General features: G+C 39.3%; 1 protein-coding gene across 6 annotated transcripts in view; it reads right to left on the bottom strand.

Moving 5' to 3' along the window:
• EYA1 (EYA transcriptional coactivator and phosphatase 1) overlaps window positions 1-12,551 on the bottom strand; it is a 324,046-nt gene that overhangs the window by 63,961 nt on the left and 247,534 nt on the right. For all 6 annotated transcript variants that reach the window (XM_029222732.1, XM_029222736.1, XM_029222735.1 and 3 more), the window contains 2 exons: window positions 10,955-11,094; window positions 9,545-9,628 (listed from right to left, as the gene is read on the bottom strand). In XM_029222732.1, coding sequence (XP_029078565.1) covers window positions 9,545-9,628; window positions 10,955-11,094 — 224 coding nt within the window. The remainder of the gene's footprint in view (window positions 1-9,544; window positions 9,629-10,954; window positions 11,095-12,551) is intronic.

Genomic DNA, 12,551 nt, shown 5'->3' with positions numbered 1-12,551 from the left:
AAGTACCAGTGATGCTGGGGGTTTATTATACTGAAAGCCAAAAAAATTAATTTTGCTTTTTAAGTTTTATCTATTACTATTTCCAATTTCCAAGTACCTTTTAAATACATGATAAATGTTTTTTGCATCTCTCCTATCTGAATACATACCCCACTACATCTGTGTGATCAAACCTATACAGAATCCTGGCAATTGCTATTCTAATACTTTGGATCAAAAAGTAGAATCTATCATTAAAATGCTATTTAAAGAGTTTATCTTAGGCTAGAAAGAGGTGCCAGAAGATGGTTCAACTATTTCACAAAGTCTGACTAGTTCCCTGGGATGTGGTACTTACATTTTTAATTTGTGGACTAAAAGGTAAGGTTCTAAAAATTCTATCTGCTCTGATCCGATGTGGGCAGCTAAGCCTCCCCTGGCGAACAATTACTGGGATTGAAGTGGCCCAGTGAGGTGTGATGCAAAGGATGTGAACAGGTTTATGAGGATTTGTTGGTCAATGTGAAAATCTTGTAAAGTCTCCTCAAAGCAACAACAAATCTTGGCCAGTCTCAATCAAAGGAAAGAAAAAAAAAAAAATACCCATTTTGGACCCCTTAAGCAACTCCTTATTTAGAATGCTAATGTTACAGCCACAGACAGGGCCCAAATGCCATTTAAAATAAATTCTCCCCATTCAGGATCTTTTGTTTTGGAGAAAAAGAAGCTGAAAAACAGGAATGGGCAGGCACTCTGAGTCCAGGAGTGGCTTATTTTCAAGGCCCCATGCTGGTTGCTCACAAGGGAAGGATTAAAGATAAAATGAGAAAATTAGCTCGCTTCTTGGAGAGAAGGAAAAAAAAAAAAAAGCTAAAATGTTATTTCATTTAAAAATATTTCTAAAAGTGTTATGTAAATGATATGTACAACCTATGAGACCCAAAGATTCCACTGTTTTCTTTCTTTTCTCTAACCTGTCTAAAGTTATCAACACCGTCAATGGTATATTAACTTTTTGCAATTTTATAAGGCCCTATCACTGAACAGCTGGTGTGAAATGCCAAGGTTTAGGAGTTGGGCATAGTTGTAATGCCAATTAAGAAATAATCTGAATTACCAGGAGAGAAGGTACACACATGAAAAATAAATCACAGCTGAATTACTCACTGAATGATTTTAAAAAGAAAGAAGTCCAAACCTGTGGTAGGGCTAATCAGGTCATTTTTACTGATTAGATATGTGACACTCGACTGCTCTAATTTTCTCCTATTTAAGAGACTCTCTTTCAACATCATGAAAATAATACCCAAGTAGAGAATAAGGGTAAGAACTTCACCATTCCAAAGATGAATTGTGATTGTGGAGAAAACCCTATGAATCCCAAACATGGGACAGATGCCAAGACGTGGTACAAAGAGGGAGGAAGGAGAAGAAAGCCAGAACAGATCTAGCCAAGTTGGGGCCCATGCAGTGCCAGCAAAAAGCCTACACGGCTAAATCCAATCAAAAGACATCTAGATTTCACTTGTAACCACTCTCCTATCTCTCTCTCCTTCCTAGTATTACAGCCATTCTCTTAGACCTTTATTATTTCCTACGGGGAGGACTGTAATAATCTTCTCTGCTATCACATCAATCTTCCAAATGGTACACGTCCATCATGTCGCTCTGCTGTTTCAATATCGTTCATGGCATCCCCATGCCCACATCACAAAATCCTGGCATTCAGGGCTCCTGGCACCCCCCTTTTGAGGGTGATGGGCCCATCAGAAGACTAGATGAAATTCCTGACATTGTCAGTTAATAGATGTGCTTCCTTGGGCCAATCATTTAATCTTCTGAGCCACAGCCTCCTCATTAGAAAAAAAGAAGGAACCAATTGGATATTTAATCAATGTGAGATGGCAGTGCAGACTGTAAAAGCTGAACAAAGGTGCAGTATTTTTATTACCATTTCAATACATATTCTGCTACTCATCTTCTGCAATTCCGATCCTCTATATATACTTAATAGATATCCAGCCACTTTGCCTCTCATTTCCCTAAACGGTTACACTCTCCTTCCACCTCTCCCAGTCTGCTACCTGGAACGACAAAGTATTCACTATTGCTCACTCCCTCCTCTGAACCCCCCAAAGTAAGCAATAATAGCTCTTATTTACAAAGTGCCTATGAGTATTTTTCTAGGTGCTTTACATTGTTTTCCCAACAGCCCCGTGATTGCTCCCATTTTATAGATGGGAAGATTAAGACAGAACAAGTGAGACTTGCATTATCTCCAAGGGGCTTTTCCAGGCCTTAGGGCAAGGGAGGTCCAAAGCTGGTGGTGGCAGGCCAGTACGGTGGTTGGAAAGCTGTGATGATTCATGTTTGTTCACTGCGTTCCCTTTTACATGTATGAACATGAAAAATAGGCTTCATTCAATAAGGTAGCAGGAACATACATTTCAGTCTATGTTATAGCCAGTAAGGAGGAAGAGGCCGCCAGTTAAAGGGAAAGAGAACCACTGTCAGGATAAGGGCAAAAAAAAAGGGATGAAGGAGGCTCTTTCAGCTGGAAATCCCTTTGATAGTCAAAAACATTGTGTTTTGGTTCATTTTGAGAGTTTAGGTTCCATGTCAATTCACAGTATCCAAAGGTTATATTGGGAACCCTAATTTATTTCATCATTTTGATCTAACTTGGCATTGATACACAAAGAAGAGCAGAAAATCAGGGAACAATCCTTTGGGAGTAAGTGGCCACTCAGCACACCTGTCACATAGCCCTAGGGCACTTCTCTGCTGGGATGACCAGAGCCACCACAAAGGTTTGAAAGTGTGCTCTGGGTTTTACTCATTTGTCGAATATTTCTTAGCTGAGAACTGTGGCTGCCACTGCCACCCATCCACCAAAACCCATTCTCTGTTTCTTCCTGGGCACACAGCTAGGCTACATCTCCTGGTCTCCTTTGCACTTGGCCAAGGGAGCAGAGGTTATGTACCCTTCTAAGCCTGGCCCATAAAGCCTGCCACTCGTGCTCCCCCCTGCTTTTTCTCCCTGTGGGCTAGAAAGCCGATGACAAGGATCACAGAAGCCTCAGAAGCTACACGGTGAGACGGTACAACCACCATCTGCAGTGCCAAAGCCTGCCTAAACCAAGCACCCTGGGAGATCCACTCAAGACCATTCAGTAGGAAACATCAATTTCTGTTGTGTTTGAGCCATGAGATTTGGGGCCTACTTGTTACCACCATTTTGCCGACCCTGACAAACTCATGTGCTAGCTTGTGCTTCACTGGGGCCCCAGATGCAGACACACAATGCCTGCATTGAGTTTACTGTCTAGTGAGCCACACTGTGGCCGTGACTGAATTGTCCTGATGTCCTGAAGGCAGGAGTAATATTAACTAACACAAAGTTCAGAGCATGATCTAGAGCAAGGGCAGGCAAACCTTTTCTCTAAAGGGACAGACAAAAAATATTTTAGACTTTGCAGGCCATATACGGTTTCTGAGACAAATTCTTCATCTCTCTCTCTCTTTTTTTTTTTAATATATATAACCCTTTAAAAATTCAAACAACATTCTTAGCTTGGAAGCTCTACAAAAACAGGCCACGAACCAGATTTGGCCTGTGAGATGTGATCTGTCAATCCCTGGTCTAGATTTTCAAAATCCAGTGGAAGGATCATATTTCATGACATGTAAAAATTACATGAAATTCAAACTTGGGAACTATAAGTAAAGTTTTATTGACATTTATTCAGTTACATATTATCTGTGGCTGTTTTTGCACTACCAGGGCAGAGCTGAATAGTTATGACAGGATATGGCCCACAGAGCCTGAAATATTTATTATCTGACCCTTTATCAAAAAAGTTTATGAAACCCTGGTCTGGAGGTTCCAAAAGAGAGATCATCCTGTTTAAATAACTAGATCCTCTATAGCCCAAGGAGGACACTGGATGTCCGGCTGCTTGGGTGCCATGCTAAGAATTTGACATCTCTAGCCACCATGGAAGGTGGCTCAACAGAGTTGGGAGTTTTAGGGAGTTCTTACCCTAAAACAGGGTAAGAACAGCTATCTTTACTGGCTACCTAGAGTGTTCTGATGAAACGGGTTAGATAAGCTGCTGTCAAATTTTTCTTTCATCAATGTGCTGAATGACCACAGTAATACACTCACTAGGGAGGTTCAGTTGAGCTAAATTCACTATGACAATGGGGACCTTCCTAGAAGCCTGGTACATTAGAAAACAAATGCTTAGACAGCAGATACAAGATCAATCAGTGACATATGCTGTTTTTATTACCGGATTATTGCTATTAATAAGGCCCTTCAAATTCATGACACGATTTACATCTTTTTTTTTCCCCCTCCAGCCTTATTGTGAAATCATTGGCACTTAAAGCAATCTTAAAGCAATTATAAGTAGTCAGATTTATGGATATGGAAACTAAGGCTCAGCATGTATAAACAATTTGCCCAAGATCAATGAACTGACAATCAGAGCTTAGATCTGAGTCTAGCTCTATCTGAATTCAAATCTGATGCTCTTTCTATTACAACATAAGGCCTATCACATATTGGTACTTCAAAAATTTAAAGACACTACCATAATTTACTCACTAGCTATGCCAGGTTCAAGGAGTTTTTTGTTTTGTTTTGTTTGACAGCCAAGGTTCAACTACATTAAAATACAACTAATACATATCTTATGCCAGACATGATGCTAAGTGTATTTCACATTTGGTCTCTACCTCTTCAGTTTCCTCATCTGTAAATGGGTTTGGCAATAGCAGTTTCAGAGCACTAAAGTTGAGTTAAATGAGTCCTGGGCACACAGGAGATTCTTAATAAGTAGGGCCTACAATTAAAAATGCTAAACTTTATGCTGTCCTAAGTGTTCACACATTTAGGTTTTTGTATAAAATGAGGAGTGACGCTCAAGGCTTTGAAGATCTATTCGAGCCCCAAAGGTGTTAAAGCAAAAATAAAAAGAAAGTATTAAAACAATCAAGATACTGGGTATCTTGGGAAGTCCTCCCACAAAAAGGGAATAACGCTTGGGACATCAGCACAATACTTATTTTAAATACAAATCTGGGGTCTGTGCTTTGATATTAACAACTAGATTATTACATTGTCTATTTTAAAGAGAAAATTCAACAAAAAATATCAATAGTAGTTTTCTTCAGTAAAATCGGGGAATTTGAATTTAGTTTGAAAGCAACTGAAAAAGAAGCATTAAACAAAAAAAGCTAGGATATTATTGATGACAACCTAATTTACAGTAACACCCATGGACTTCATTTTCCTAATATGCTCTTTCTTTTCTCTTCCCTAAAATCTGAACTGTAGCTAGCGCCCTCTTTTTGTTCCCATCACCTTTGTTATAAAACAACACTTCCTTATAACACCCAGCAGGACTGCTTCCCACAGCTAGGATTACATGGAAGGTGGGACATTCTCAAACTTTTTTGGGGTACATATTGCTGTAACATGCCCTAATTTTGCATTATATCAACCAGATCCTGTATCCCCTTACTGAATAGCCTACTGATCCAGGAGCCTAAGCTACTTCTCAAGTATCTGGTTCCCACAGAGACTGGACAGCGATCACATTGTCGGGTATTCAATGCTTTATATGCCTGAAGAGTAAGGCACAGCCACATGCTCCCTTGACAAAGCCCAGTAACATCCCTGAACCTGTGCTCCAAGAAAGGCGGCCCGCCCCTGAACTGCTTTAAGATTTCTCTCCTGTGCCCCGAGCAAACAAGAGGGATGCAAGTTATTTTTTTTTTAACTTTATTTATGTTTTTATACAGCAGGTTCTTATTAGTTACCCATTTTATACATATTAGTGTATATATGTCAATCCCAATCTCCCAATTCATCACACCACCACCCGCCTCCCCACCACTTTCCCCCCTTGGTGTCCATACGTTTGTTCTGTACATCTGTGTCTCAATTTCTGCCCTGCAAACCGGTTCATCTGTACCATTTTTCTAGGGGGATGCAAGTTCTGATCAGCTTGGTTATTATTGTTGTTTGGAAGAATCCTTGTTGAGCCACAGTTTTATAAGACATGATTATCAGATCTGAGAGCAGTTCTGCCAGACTCTAAAGTTCTCTAATAAAGAGAACATGGAGCAAGCTTTCTTGCGTGCCTCAGGCTACAGTTCAACATCCTCAGCAATGGCATCTTCAAAAGTCAGGAAGGGGCGTGTCCCAGCAATGAGACCACAGGCTGACCAAGAGCGCCCAGCCCAAAGAAGGTGTTTAGGAAGAAAGCAAGCTAATAGTGTCTGAGGACCTTCTGATCCTGAGCTGTGCACTGTTGACTAAATCTGACATCTCCTGCCCCGACCACTCCCCCATGCCCCAGGCTCACCTTCCAAGTATCTCCTTGCCTAGTCCAAGTGGATGTCTAATGGGCATTTCAAACCAGTATAACACTGAACTCTCCATTTTCCCTCCAAATTAGTCCTTCCCCATCTCAACAAATTTATGACTATTCTCCCAGTTGCTCAGGACAAAACCCTGAGCCTCTTATTGCCCACCAGCACAGTCCAATTAAATCCTAATTCTCTATCTGCAATTGTAATAGGGAAGAACCTTTTGTATTCCACTACAAGCTAATCACTAAAGGGATGTCACCTATAAGCTTAAATTATACATAATGGCCCATCTCTGGGAACCCTGCCTCCCAGGTAATGAGTATTAAGCTAAAATACCTTGGTTTAGCTCACAGGGAACATCCTGTGCAGGCCCACCTGTGAATGACTGCAGGGAGGAAGAAATTAACACACCCCTTCCAGAGGCTGATGGGAACCAGCAAATGTTTGACTTTACTCCCTCTCCTTTCAGTATAAAAGAAGACTGAATTCTAACCCAGGCAAGATGTTTCTTTGGGACATGAGTCCACCATCTTCTCGGTTTGCTGGCTTTCTGAATAAAGTCGTTATTCCTTGCCCCAACAACTTGTCTCTCGATTATTGGCCTGTCGTGCAGTCAGGAGTACCAGCTTAGACTCAGTAACACAATAGAATCCATCATCCAATCAGCTTCTCCATCTGTGCTGCTAATGCATCAGATCACCCCCTGAAACCTCCTCTCTGTTCCCCCACCCCTCTCCCCGTACCATTAATTCTCCACACAACCAAAGTAGCCTAAAAATCTAAATCAGACCTTGTCATGTCCCCGTTCGAAGTCTTCCAAGGATTTCCTACAGCGCATGCAATGAGATTAACCCTGCTGACCATGGTTGGGAGGCACTTTGTACCTGCCCTCATCCCAGCCCACACCTCTCTTGACTCTGCATCTCCAACACTAAGCTAGGCAACACCGGCCTCTTTGTCTCTCAAACATCAAACCCTTTCCTGCCTCTGTGCTTGCTGTTTCCTCTGCTTAGAACACTCTTTCTCCTGATAGGCACATTCTCAACTGGACCCTTCAGGTCACTTTGACCTCAGGCTCAAAGGGTCATGCTCAGGAAGATTTTCCCCAACCAGGCTTTCTGAAGTTGCTCTCTTCCCAACCCCCATCAACTTATAAACAAAGGGTAAGCTTACATTTAAACATCTCAAATCATCCATAGTTGAAAGAATATATACATTTGGCTTTGGGAAATTACAGAAGGTAAAACTTTTTATCACATGCCCTAGTATGAGAAAACTAAACATACAAACAAAATACTACCGGTTGAAGTCTCAAAATACTAATGGTTGACACTTGTAAAAATAAAATTCATGATATTTGTAATGTTTGGTTTAGATCTTGTCAAGAATCCGAATGAAAAATTCTAAGCTGCCAGTGGCTTCTAGGTTAGGTGTGAATTCCATGTGTAAACCAATAATTTATGGCCAGAGATTTACACGAGGTCATGCGGTCATGGGATGTTCACCACCTCTCTCTAAACTGACCCCTTTCAATGGCTAACAGCACACTGATCAAGACAGCTCTCTTTACATCAATTTGGCCTCTAGTGACAAAGCTTTTAAAGACTTGAGACTTTCTGGGTGGTTTTCAAATGTTGGTTTCCTAAGTGCATGCCCTTTTCAACACTTTTCCATGAGTTCCAGGAGCCAGCTCTCTTCCTTAGGAGTTAGTTGTAGGGAGATTAAAATTGTTCTGTTAAGATGATCTTCAAGACTCTTCATATTCATTGCACTTTGATATTTCAGGCTTTTAAAGTAGTAGTTTTTGTAGAAATGGGGATAGTAATAGTATTGATAGAAGAAATAATATAAAAAATCACAACTAATATTTATTGAATCCTTATTATGTGCTAGTCACAAATAGAGACTTATTTTGAATGACTGATTCTATGACCTTATTTTTTTATAATCTGTGTTTTTGTTAATTGTCTTCTCATAGAAAATTTGTTTAATAAGATGGGACATATTGTGTTTTACATATATCTTATTTCTGACAGACATTCAAATGGTGGAATATTCTTGCTTTTATAAATGTGCATTTTTCCAACCCTTTTTTGGATTAGGTGTAGCTTTAGGGTTAAAAGAAGGAAGGTTGCATTGTGAAGCTCATTGATCATTTCTCTACTTTCACCTTCAGACACCTACATATCAGGCACTCAATATGTATTTATTGAAATAACTATTTATTGAAAGAACGAATACCTGCATAAAATCTGTAAAGACAGCATGACCATTTTACATGTATCAATTTTAACATTTAACTGTGATACAAATCTGGAGTCACCAAGACACAAGAATTCACTTCCTAAGGCTTCAAAAAGATTTAATCTTTAAATCTTTCTTTAAAGATTAAAAAGATGAAAAATATCATATTCACAGGATATTTCAGAAATTACTTAAATGCACTTTAAATAACATGATTTTTGCATGGGAAAGGTTTATGGAACCACCAGGCAATCAGAAAGGATTTCCAAGGTTTTGAGAAACCCAAATGCAGAGCATTGAAATTGAAGTTGTACTCATGGAAGGTGATCTATAACATTATTCTGTACCTATACCACCAAGATAAATATTGTAACGACTCAGAATTGGACGTATTGGTCCTTTGTCATTCAGAGGCCCAATTTTACAAACCATTCACGTAAATTTAGCTCCATAGCAAAGGGACTAACAAAGACATTCATAACAGGTGCTTTGAAAATAAAATACTAACACTGGTAATCACAGAAGACAATATCAAGCACAATATTTGCTCCATTGAATATGTTGGGAATAAAGAGAATAAAAGGATGTGACAAAAAAATACAACGCAAAATACCTTTCTATATCATCTATATATTTTACTATTTCATCCTAGAATAGCATCCAATCACCTGTATTCATTGGGGTCTGAAATAAGAATGAATGTAATTGCATAAAGTTTATCTCATTTTTAAGAGCCTAAAAAGAACTCCTTCTGTTCATATTTATATGTCCTTGTCTTACATATATATTTGACTATTTCAATAAATCAAGTTATCTTCCTTTTTATATTTTAAATGTATTATTTAAAGTTTAGCCACATTCCCATTGGGATAAAAAAATTCAATTCTAGGAATACTTACTCTAAAGAAATTAAAAACTGATGCCTCGTGGTACTCACCCTCCCGTATCTGTTGGCGTAGGACCCAGTGAGCAAGGAGTGGAAAACGATGATTGTCTCATCCAAGTCCCAGATGAACACCCTCTACAAAGGAAGAACCAATCACTGTGTCTTTCTCTTGGTTGAGAAACCTGCTATTCAGCTAACTTCAACATGAAAAGATAGTCTTTAGATGGGAGACAAATGAAAAATGTGAATTTACTATTTTTTTTAAACACAGCTGTTCCAAAGGGTATCTCCTGGCTTTCCTCAGATATAACCTCAAATGAGGTGCAAGAGGATAAATACACTAGCAATACTGACATAAATACAGGAAAAAAGACTATCGGTCCTTCCTACTTCTGTAGTTTTCTTAATCATAGGTCTAAAGAAATGAAACATAAGCTAAAATGAGTTTGTTTATAACTTCTAAGACAGAGAGCGGCAATCAATGAAAAATCACTCAATTGATCTTTTCCTTATCTCTGCTCTCTGTTCATTAAGAAGTGTTAAAATAACTAATCTTGTGTTTTATTCTTATCAAGCCAAGTATTTAAAAATTGCACATAAGAACTGAAACTACATCATCTATTCACCTTAGGTTATCTGCTACGATGTTATCAAATGGATGATATATTGCTCCTGCCCAATTTTCTTCACATTTCAGAGTTAACAACTTAAGCAGACGCAACACACATGCTCCTGACACACCCTTGGGGTATTTGGAATGGAATTATTGAAGGAACTCATTTCAAAAAGGTCTTTGAGATACCACAAAAGGCCTCCCAAGCCTGCTTTTCTTCTTCTTACCAATCCCACTTACACCAGTACATATTCATACACACAAGTTCTGCTGGAAATTTTCCATCTTTTCAGCCAAAAGAATCATGTTTTCTACCATCAGTTTCACTTGGGCAATAAAAAGAAACTTAATTCCAGTGGAGTCAAGGCTATGAAATCTATCACCCTTTAAAGTTTTACTTAATCCCTCCTGCTTTGAACTCCACCAAAATATGTCTCGTAAGGTGATAACCACTTCTGTTTAGAATATCCTGGGTTTTCCTTTCTCAATATACATAGCGTGTCTTTAATTTCCGAGTGGATTTTATTAAGCATTTTTCGTACAACACTTAATTTAAATGGCAATGACAGCAGTACAAGTGAATTTTGTCAAAGCAGGATTATATAATTTATGATGTTTCACTAAAGAGAAAAAAAATGCTTTACTACATAGTTAAAGTGGAAGAGAAAACAGAAATAAATAACTGCTCTATCTTCAATATGGGAAAAAAAACTGGCTTACTTACAGTTAATATGGAACAGAATGCAGTAACAAAGGCATTTGGACACCTTGCTCATAGCAGGTATACAGAATCACCAGTTAGCTACTAAAACACCTTGCTATTTACTTGGGCCTTGCCAATGACATACCTCAAGATCAGAATCTGGCGGAGGAGAAGGATTATTGTTTCTTCGGCCCCGTCCACGTGACTTCCCATCTGAACCTCGACGCAATCGATCAGAATCTGAATCTTTAATGGGTGTTGACGGGCTGTGGATTGTACTGTACTCTGTGGAAATACAGCAAGGACTTTCATCTCTTGTTCTATCACCACGGTGCCAAGATTATCCTTGTTTTAATCCATAGGGAAGTTGGAAAAGTAAAGCACATTTCATTCTGCTCAAATTCTACATTATCTTTCACAGACATCAGTAAATAATTTAAGAGATAGTTGATGCTAGACTTGTTTGGAAAGAACGTGTGATTAGAAATAATTAAAAATTAATGGAAGGTGGGAGACAACAGGTTGTACCAAGTGGGGGAGATTTTCTTTGTGGTTCTCTGTGGTGAGACAACGTACCCCCATCTCCAGGTCCACTTGCTTCTCTCTCATCCCACAAATAGCTCCTGGCCATACTGAGAGGTCCATACAATTGCCTTACCAGCCATGCTCCTGCCTACAGAAAGGTTTCTGGTTCATGGAACAAAATGAAAAGAAAAACCCCTGGGCCAGGGAAAATGGAATCAGATGGATTTTTCTTTGAAAATTTAAAATTCTCCATTTTCTCCCTCATTTTATGTGAGAACAAGGGAGCGGCAAGATGAGGAGAGCTCATGTACGAGCAATGCTATACTCTGTAAGGCATTCATCACAGGCTCTTCCTGTGTCTTCATCTCTTTGAACCAAATATCCCAAACCAGGCAGCACGTTAAAAGTACTCATCTGGGAAACTCAGAAAAACCACAGAGATAATCGTAGAGAAACCACAAAATTAAAAACAACCCCCAACCAGCTCAGAGGAAGAGCTGGGCAGTGGTTGTGGAGTCAGGAAGAGACTCTTATCCTGTCTCCAGAATAAACAAAAAACCCTCTACTCTTAGCCCTAGGTATGTTCTTTTCATAGTCCAACCAGTTCACCCATCAGACAGTCTCTATCTGCCCAAACTCCAGATGTGCCGGTGTGCTGGCTCTCCCCCAACCTCTTTGCCAGATCACTCTACTAGATACGGGTTGGAATCCTTCAGTCTAATAAGAGGAATGATTATTCTCACGAAGACGCTGATGTGACATTTCACCAAACACAGAACTGTGGAGAACAGCTAAAGACGTGGTAGCCTTTATTAATGTACTATCAGCCTTGACTCTACCAACAAGGCCTTCCATGTGTCAAACTGTGTGATCTCAGTATTACCTCCAAGTTGAAGTGCTTCTCCAAAGCCTTATGAGTCAGGGTAGATAGGAATGGACTCTGACAGAGTAAATTCTGTTTTTAAATCACATGAAACAGCCCTATGTCTCTTGTTTAACCTGAAAACCTAACTGATTCCTATCACTTTTAGATGTAGCTTTTGCATGTCCTCTGGCATAGCAAACAAGATGGCAAACTTCCTCATATAAACTGGATATGTGATCCTTGAACCTAGAAACCACCATGATGACTTACAAGGCTCTTGCTTAATTACGGCCAGAAAATTCAAAACAACTCCACTCAATGCTCAATTTGTGTTAATCGGGATGATTAACAT

This window comes from Monodon monoceros, unplaced genomic scaffold, assembly GCF_005190385.1.
Source record: "Monodon monoceros isolate NGI ecotype Baffin Bay Population unplaced genomic scaffold, NGI_Narwhal_1 Super_Scaffold_14, whole genome shotgun sequence".
Taxonomy (NCBI): domain Eukaryota; kingdom Metazoa; phylum Chordata; class Mammalia; order Artiodactyla; family Monodontidae; genus Monodon; species Monodon monoceros.
This window is presented reverse-complemented; position numbering and strand designations above follow the sequence as displayed.